At 36.8% G+C, this 9,741-nt stretch overlaps 1 protein-coding gene across 1 annotated transcript; it reads right to left on the bottom strand.

The window, feature by feature from the left end:
* LOC104707263 (DEAD-box ATP-dependent RNA helicase 39) lies at positions 881–4,620 on the bottom strand. The gene is made up of 9 exons (XM_010423578.2): positions 3,931–4,620; positions 3,525–3,620; positions 3,014–3,202; positions 2,790–2,930; positions 2,536–2,676; positions 2,241–2,383; positions 2,015–2,144; positions 1,856–1,904; positions 881–1,563 (listed from the first exon to the last, which is right to left on the bottom strand). Exons 1-9 carry the CDS (start codon positions 4,447–4,449, stop codon positions 1,112–1,114), a joined length of 1,860 nt encoding a protein of 619 aa, XP_010421880.1. The 5' UTR covers positions 4,450–4,620; the 3' UTR covers positions 881–1,111.

The following is a 9,741-nucleotide window of genomic DNA, read 5'->3' as shown; positions in this document are numbered from 1 at the left end:
TTTTAATAAGTCAGTTGTAACGCTTGGCTGAGTTATGCTCTAAGTCAGTCGTCCGCTCTTACTCAAATGTTTTTTTCATAAATCAACCGCAACATACCTATAACTCAGCCGTCATTACCTCTGTAACGTGTTACGACTGAGTTATTTAATACACGTCAGCCATTTCTGACGTGGCGTCTGACGTAGCAATGGTATTTTTGTAATTACGTTTTTTCCAGTAACATAAAACAAAAGCACACTGAGTATTATCAAAATATCCAAAATATTCTAGTAATAAATTGTTTTTTTGTAGATTCTGGTAATATTACTTTAGATGTATAACATCCAAGTAAATCACCCTATTTTCCCCCGTTTAAAACCCTTCCAAAAACAGGCGTATGCAACACACAGTATTCTTTAGTAAAAGGCGAAAGAATAGTTCGCTTTGTGCTGACCGCACGGCTCCGTAACTTGTTCACGAGAGATTTATATAGCAAGTGTATCTGAATCTACGCTTTGCTGCTTGACGATGTGGGACAAAACTCAACGGCTACGAAACCCAAAAATAAAAACGTAAAAAGGTGAACCTGTCTGACAGCCATTGCGAAACAATCCTCTACAGCTCCAGAAACTCTAAAGAGAGTCGTAGCCTCCATTCACGCTCTCATCGCATGAGTACGTGGCTCATCCACCCGGGTTACGCCCGTCGTCTCCTTAGAACTCAAAGACACATAGGTGCGAGCCTCCTTTTCAGACTCGCCACTAATCATGTCTCACCATTTCTTTTCTTTGTTTTTTTGAGCAACTCGCTACTGCACACTTAACAAACATTTATTTAAACAAATTAACAAATTATTACTCCACGCCTTATTTTTGTTTTGTATAATAACCATTCTACCTCTTAAGAAGATTATTATGTTACAACTGACCATAGATGTCATATACAGCCAAAAGTTTATCGAGTTTCAAAAGTGAATTTCTTCTATTGATACAAACTGGCATATATAGAAGAAAGATAAATATGATTATCTCCCAAGATGATTCATCTCGAACCGCTTTTGTAATGCATAATCCAAAGATAATTCACTTTCACCACTGACGTTAACTTTCCTGAAGTTTCCAGAATGTAAATTTAAGAGGCTCTTGCTGAAGAAGACCTGCCCCGGAACCCAACGACACTTAGTTTCTTTCCTGGTCTTCTATCTGAACCTGTCTTTCCCCTCGCAGCAATCGATCTGGATCCAACCGTTTTTAATATTTTTCTTTTCGGCTTTGAAGATTTCTCTGGAGGAGATGATGCTTTTCTGGGTTTGGAAAACGAACTTGACTTTCTCACAGGTGTCTTCCCACCTGTTGATCTTGTAGGAGAAGAAGATGCCGGTTTGTCTCTGCTATTTCGTTGCTTGCTCACTTCTCTGATCTGCTTAACGCTTCTTCCTTTCTCTTGAGTGATTTGGCTTCTTGCAGCGTCTCTCCTCACATTATCAGTGGTGAGTGCTTCCAAGCTCTCATTGTTTCTCATGGCTTCTTCGATCCTTCCTGCTAGCATTTGGTCCTTCCTGCTCACTAGACTTGTCACTTTTCCTGTAAAGAGACAATTGTCAACACTTTCAGCGCCTCAAACCATAACCGAAGCAATTACTATAACCAAAACCGAACCAAAAATGAGTTTAACCTATTAAAACCTAAAATTCTTTGAAAATTCTTCAAATGCTCTGTAAGAAAACTGAACTCAGCTGAACCTCCTCAGTTTTGGTTTTCATTTGGTTTCGATATATCATAAACAAAAGATCTGAAAACTGAATTTGGCACCCTAGCTGAAACCATCTGAAAATACGAGTCTTAACAAGTGATAATCTAGAGGTAGGAAACAAACCTTTAGCACCCATCCGAGCTGTTCTTCCGGTACGATGGAGGTAGTCAATCTAAGGAATTCAAGTTTGAATACAATTAAGGTGTCAAGAAGAGTGGATCAACAAGTAAAGAGAAGAAAGAATAAGGGTTACAGACAGGAACATTTGGCCAAGATACTTACAGAGTTCTTTGGGAAATCAAACATGACTACATGATCAACGTCGAGGTCCAGACCCCTAGCAGCCAAATCCGTGCACACCAGCGTGGGACAGTCACCTTCTTCGTCCTTGAATTTTTTCAAATTCTCAACCCTGTATAGATGAGTGCAAACCAATTTTACACCTTAATTAAGCAATTCATTCCTTGAGAAATGGATTCTGTATTACGCGAAGTTGTTTTAGTCTTACCTCTGTTCTGCTGGAACTTCACCGTGATAGTTTACAGTGGAGATCTGGTTTTCAGAAAGAAAGTGATCAACAGCGCGACTGGAGTTCAACGTGTTACAAAAGACCATCACCTTGCTCCCTTTGGCTAAGCTAGGTTCAAGAACCTGCATTATCATCAAAGCATAAGTAATATATAAGTACCGTAGGCGCATACCAGAAAGAATGTACATGTAATTTAGACACATTTGCACCCAAACAAGAACTCTAACATGTCTGATTGGCCTTCAAAGATCAGAATCTCAATTATTCCTTTTACCTGTAGAAGTGCTTCTAACTTATCTTCACCACCTGAAAGCTTGATGAAGTCATGGCGAGCGTTGGCTATCTTTTTATGCAGTGTTGATGTTCGCAAATGCTCTATCCCTTGAAACTCCTCATCAACTAACTTCTGAACAGCCTGAAAACTCACAATTTCATTCACTACCTTAATATTTGAAGTTCCAGATGCATGGAGCAAATAAAAAAATGATAGTAGCAAAGAAATGGGTCAAGCTTGTAACATGTGTATACCGTTGTCATAGTAGCAGTCACTAAGACTGTTTGAAATCCTTGGTCATTTGGTTTTAACGCACGCTGATTCAGTGGGGCAAGGAATTTACGAATCTCAGGACCAAAGCCACGATCAAACATAGTGTCTGCCTCATCCAGCACCTGCGTACAAAGATTCCCATTGTTTGTCGTTTCATGTAGATCCAAAACCATAATATATAACAAGATCCCAAAGTGAAGCGTACCAAATATGCGATATCTCCATAGACCATGTTTCCTTCTTCGATATGCTGAAGAATCCTACCAGGGGTTCCAACAACCATGTCTATTGCATTGTTCAAAGAATCCTCTTGGGGTCTTATCCGAGAACCACCACTAACCAATATAGATCTAAACCTCGCGTGATGGCTTATGGACTTTGCCACACGGTACACCTAATGCAGATTCCTTAGTTAGTTTTTCTTTTGCCATTTCTCTGTCTAAAGATAGAAATGGTATATAACAAACTAGCATAAAATTCTATAAACACATATTAAACCATCAATTTTATGTTCATCCTATAAGAAGGCAGCCAAGACTTTCTTGGAAATAAAGATTCCTGCTTTTTAATTTTCCCGGCAATTGCAAAGTATATTGTTTCTATAGTAACTACAAAAAAGAAACCACACATACAAGTGCTAACAAACTACTAAGACATGCATTTATCGAAAACAGTAACTAATCTTGGTAAATACACAAAGAAAAGCACAAGTGTACCTGCTCAGATAGTTCTCTTGTGGGACAAAGAACAACAGTCCTCGGACGCCTAGGCTTTGTTTTTTTACCAAGTGTTGCCTCATCTTCTCTCATCAGCTGCAAAAATCAAATCAAAACAACTTAAACCGCCATATCGAAAATAACAATGTTGATTTCTGTACACATTACCTGAATGAATCAAACACAACACTGAAACCAAGTGAGCTATATACACTATGAAACCAATCTAATCCAGTGCTCTTGATAAAATATACTTTCGAGGATACATAATATATCAACAGAATTAGTCCTAAATTGTTTCACTTTCAGACCAAAACAAAATGTATCCGACTAGCAAAAAAATAAATTTAAGAGCCAAACACTAATGTATACAGCAACATTCAACTACAAAGCTCACTAGGCACACCTGAACTATAGGCAGCAAGTAAGCAAGAGTCTTGCCAGAACCAGTATGCGAACCCAATACAACGCTCTTACGCTCCATAACAGCAGGTATCCCAATACACTGAATCTCAGTAGGAACCTCAATGTTCAACTCTTGCAAAGCTCCCATCACTTCCTCACTCAACCCAAGCTCCTCAAAATTCTCAAATAATTTCTTACTCTTCTTCCTATTAATGCTATCTTCATCTACACCAACAACACTACTCGGTCTCTGTTGTGGTGGTTTAGCTGATTCCTTCAAATGTCTAAGCCTAAGCCTCTCTAGCAAGATCGTGTGTTTCAATTGATCCGGATCTGTAGCATTCGTCTCCGTTGTTGGAGAAGTTGCGGCGGCGGCGGCGCATAGAGGGCGAAAAGCGTGGTGGAATCTAGAGGGAGGTTTGTGGAGGCGGAGAAATGGGAAAACGTGAGGGATTTTGGAGAAAGTGAAGCGTGATGAAGAGAGGGATAAGGATAGGATTGTTCTCGAAGCTCCTACCATAGCTTTCGCTCGTGTTCTTGTTTACTGTAGTATCAGGTTCAGGAGAAGGGAAGGAGATTGAGAGGGTTTATGGGAAGGTTTATGATATGTTGTTGTTGTTGTTGTTGTTGTTGTTCATGGAGGTCGTCATTTTTGGTATTAGCGAAGAGGAGAAAGAAGAAGAAGATAGGTTTTTTTTTGCAAGTGGAGTGTAATAGTATCAGAGCAAAAGCCTTTAAAGACCCATATATTGGCCCATTAATAGTTCTAATGGGCCCATTTTATAAATTTAACGCAGATAGTTACGTTGCACACCTATAAGCGATATGGGACTCTTGAACCATTTGATCGATAGAAGAAAGAAATAGAAATGCTACATTATATATAGTACAACATCTATAAATTAATACTCGATAAATTAATAATTTCTATAAATTAATAATTTTTTTGGTCCTATATTGGGACTAATGTAATTTTGGACAGTATTCAATAATATAATAAAATAATAATTTTTTAAAATCTTTTATAAATATATGGTCCCATCAATAATATAAATTAATAATCATATAAAATTATCTAAATATATGTATATATACATATACACATTAACTTTTATTATAATTTATTTTTAATATTTTTACTATACAAAAATCTTTGAGTGTTATTTTCAAAACATAATAATTGTTATTTTTTTGGAATTGATTTTATAAAAATATTAGTTATAACGATTAAATCTTATTTTTGATTTTTTTTTTACCAAATTAGGAAAGCCTCTCTATAAATTAATAATTTATCGAGAAATTAAAACCTCTATAAATTAATAGATTTTGTGGGTTAAATTGAGATTTTATCGAATAAACTGATGTAGAATTAAAGAATGGATCTGAGAAAATATGCATGGACTATATATATAACCCCTTGTAAGAATTAATTAGAATGAAAATGAAGAGAGTAAATGAGAGAGGAGATTAGATGGAGTAGAGAGAGACGGCGAGATTTAGAATAGGAGAAGGAGTGTTTCTCATTCCTTGACACATAGTGACCTAGTTAGACCATAATTATCGTTAGTCTCTTATAAGGGGGTTGTTAAATTTTTTATGAATTAATTGTGTATTGTTTTGAATATAAGAACTCATGATCTCTTAGATAAAATTTTCTCTTCCATTGGCAGGTTCTAATTTTTGGTCTCTTATTTTTGAAAATATTGTTTTTTTTTTAAATTTAAATTTTTTAAATAGAATAGAAGTGGTATAAATGTGTAAACATTTAAGATTTTATAAAATTAGAAAATATTGCATTTTAATTAATTTTCAAACATACAAAACATAATAAAAACATTAATACATATTACAATAGAAGTGCAATTCTTAAATAAAGAAAAAGATTAATTTTAATACTGATTTGCTCCAAATTTTGCCCAAATATTCTCAACTCATCTTGCAAGCGTTGTTGTTTTTCTCGATCACGAACATCCTTTCGATTCTTGAGCATAGTAGCGACACATGAAGACCTGGGTGTTAGAAGCGTGTAGTCAACTTCTGAAGCTCTACCTTACTTACGGTTTTCTTGAGGTGATGCAGGTTCAGAACATGGACTTAGAGAAGGACTGTATACGAGGTTTTGTGTTTCAAGTTGACTTTGTAACGGATTCATATAGTTAGAGGTGGGATGATATGGATTCATGTAGTCGTCAAAATCCATATCCTACTTTGTTTGTTTGTGTTAAAGGAGAGTGAAGAGATTCAAAGGAGTTTATAAGGAAGACTATGAACGAGATTCAAAGGGGTTAAAGGAGAATGAAGAGATTCAAAGGAGTTTATAAGGAAGATTATGAACGAGATTCAAAGGTGTTAAAAGAGAATGAAGAGATTCAAAGGAGTTTATAAGGAACACTTTGTTTGTTTGTTTATTCTTGTTTTTTTTACTATGAAGAGGAAGACTATGAATTTATAAGGTTTACGTTTTATTTACTTTTACAACAAGTTGGTTTAAATTTTGTAATTAAGTCTTTACCTAAACTAAAACAACCACACATTAAACATCTTCACAACCAACTAACACAAAACTTCAAACAATAACATCAATGACTGACTAGACTAATACCTACACTAACAAGTACTAAACACATTTATCATAACCAACAAACAAAAGCTTTAACATCAATGACTCACTCTCGTACTTTAACTATCATCAAATAAATGAAGAAAGAAGAGGATGATAATTACCTTCCTTCATGGCCGAAGCACACTCTACACTCATCAATCCATCGATATCATTTTTGTCCATTTAACCTCAAAAAAAAAGAGAGACATATATCACAATTTTGCAAATTAGTAAATTACAATGAATATCAAACAAAGACAACCAAACACAAGGAGTGGATAATACTACAACCAAAATCGAACAAGAACAATATACTTTGTTTTTTTTACAATCATGTCTAAACAACACTTAAAGCATCACTTATCAATCGGTACACAAACACAAACACACCAAAAACTAAACACAAACAGACCAAATCGGATCACATGGTTCTCAAGAACCCTAATCCTTTAAAGCATCACTTATCAATCGGTACACAAACACAAACACACCAAAAACTAAACACAAACAGACCAAATCGGATCACATGGTTCTCAAGAACCTTAATCCCTTTAAAGCATCACTTATCTATCGGTACACAAACATACCAAATCGGTACACAAACATACCAAATCGGTACACAAACAGACCAAATCGGAACACATGCACACCAAGAACCCTAATCCGTTTAAAGCAGATCCAAGAACACACCAACAATCCAATTTCTCGAACAAACATCAAACAACCCTAATTTCAAGCATCCAAAATCAAATCAACCTAACAGTTTACCTAATCATACTAATGCCCTGATAAACTTACCCACTCAATCGAATTGATCCAATCTCTTCCGATTGAATTGCCTACTCCTTCAAATCGCCACCGCTACAATCTCTACGACGACTCAAATCGCCACCGCTACAGTCTCCTCCGATAAGATCTCCGTCGATTCAAATCGCCTCTGACCCAATACTCCACTGATTCTATAACCTCCGATTAAAGCAGATCTTCCTTTGTCAGATTGAGACTTTGATCTGGAGAGAAAGAGAGAAAGAAAGAAAGAGATTAATTGTGTGTCGTCAAAATTTTTTTTTTTTCCCTTTTGTATTATTTTGTTGGGCCAACGAAATAAGGACATGTAGCGTCTCTTAGAATCGATTTCAGTCTATTATATACGAGAGCCTCTTCTATATTTTCTTTTCTTTTGATTTAATTTTTACCTACAAAACTCTAAAAACCCCACTAACAACCTACCGATAATTATGCTCTTACAATCTATTTATATGGATACAAAGGGATCAACAAAAGGAAACTTCTTAAACTATACAAAACGACATTTATGACATTCACTACAAGAAAACATGGAATTACCGACTGCAAGTTGCGACTTAAAACACAGTCGCTAAAGATAGCGACTTTAAACACAGTCGCTAAAGATAGCGACTGAATAGCGATTGTTTTGCTACTGAATGGCTGCTAAAATAAAATAGTCGCCTAGTAGACGCTAATTCGAGACTAATGCATAATGTCGCAGTTTAGTCGCCAATTTGCGACTAATTTCGAGACCAATTTGACAGTCGCCAAAAGTTGCGACTAAACAGCTACTCCTTAGCGACTGATATATTTATTTGGGCCTTAAACCAAATTTGGGCCGTAACAAAACGGCAAAAACCCAAATCGATCTCATCTTCATCCCCGAGAAAATCCTAATCCCTCATTTCTCTTCATCCATGAGAAAACCCTAGATCTCAATTGCTCTCAATCGAGAAAACCCTAGATCTTCATCCCTGTCCTAGTATCTCTCGATTTTGATGGCTGGAGTAAAGAAAAGAGGAGGAGGAAGAAGAAACCCCTCAAATTGAACCTTTGGAACCTCACAAACGGCGAATCGAAGACCCGCTAATCTTCCCAGCCAGTATGCCTTCACACCGGCGAACCAGCGAGACCGAGACACTGATTCTCAGGGAATTCTTGTCTCAATCCTCCAGCCTCCAGCGAGACCTACACCTACTTACAGAGAATATCCACCTTCGAAAAATCTGTTCGAGAACTCGAGGAGCTTTCCTGGAGCATCCCCTTCCAGCGAAGCTCCAATCAGGCGTCCTTTTCCTCAACCTCTCGCCTCCGCGATGAATCCACCAGAATTCTCAAGTCAACTTCGAGAGTCTCCTCAAGTCTTGAATCTACCTCGACAGTCTCATCTACCTCGACAGTCTCCTCACATCTCAAATCATCGACCACCCTCTTCTCAATCTGGTCAACCTCGACCAGCTTCTGCATCGCATCATAGTTCTCAAGCGCAAAACTCACATGAGGAAGAAGAAGCTGATTCTAAGGATGACGGTTTAAGGCAATCAAATCTCCCCACTGATGTACTCGCTTCTTTACATGACATGCTTGTCCAACCAGGCCGTGAGTTGTACACCACTGTCCTCTCTCCCTATTAGAGCGTGGAACCACTTGGTAAGATTAGATTTTTTAGTTGATTAGATTGATTATAATTTTTCTTGGATTGATTAGAATTTTTAGGTTTGTTTGTGTTTGGAACACTTGTGTTTGTGTTTGATTAGAATTTTAAGAATTTGGTACTTTTGATTTGTTTATGTTTGAAGTTTTGTTTGTGTTTGATTAGAATTTTACTTTTGATTTGTTTGTGTTTGAAGGTTTGGTAAAGACAAGTCATCACTTACCCGAAAGATTACAAAAGTGTTTACAAACAAGTTTGATGGGCCATATTACAGTTGGGGTTCCTAATGCAAGAAGAGAAAAATACTTCTTGGAATTTGCGGTAAACTTCTACTCCTTTCAATTTGATTTCTGTATTTATATTTTGTTTTTTGGTATTTTTTATCGCTAACACTAGTCTTCTTTTGTAGAAAACACACACCTGGGATCCCTCACTAACCGGTGTGGTTCAAGAAAAGTTCTATAGCATTTGTCAAAACCGTATGAAAGACATGGTTTCCAAGGCAACAACTTAGGGAGATCAAGTGAAACCGAGTTGGATTGAGAAATCTATTTGGAAAGAAATGTATGACTATTGGAACACAGAAGAAGCCATGGCAAAGAATGCAACCACTTCAGCAGCTCGAATGTCTGACCGTAATAGGCTTGGCCCTCACAAGCATCTATCAGGGCTGAAGTCTTACTTACAAATTGAACAAGAGATGGTGAGTTACATCATAACCTTTTCATTGTTTAATTACTTGACATCAGATGGTTCCTAACCTTTTA

This window comes from Camelina sativa, chromosome 8, assembly GCF_000633955.1.
Source record: "Camelina sativa cultivar DH55 chromosome 8, Cs, whole genome shotgun sequence".
In the NCBI taxonomy this organism is placed as follows: Eukaryota; Viridiplantae; Streptophyta; class Magnoliopsida; order Brassicales; family Brassicaceae; genus Camelina; species Camelina sativa.
The sequence above is the reverse complement of the archived record's forward strand: the minus strand, read 5'-3'. Positions and strand labels throughout refer to the sequence as shown.

Bases quoted from the DNA above. Each gene is read 5' to 3' on its own strand.
- LOC104707263 (XM_010423578.2), bottom strand. From the start codon at position 4,449: ATGGTAGGAGCTTCGAGAACAATCCTATCCTTATCCCTCTCTTCATCA. The intron at 3,621-3,930 runs GTGTGCCTAGTG...TGATTTTTGCAG, and splicing joins ACTTGCTGCCTATAGTTCAG to CTGATGAGAGAAGATGAGGC. The intron at 2,677-2,789 runs GTATACACATGT...GTGAGTTTTCAG, and splicing joins TGACTGCTACTATGACAACG to GCTGTTCAGAAGTTAGTTGA.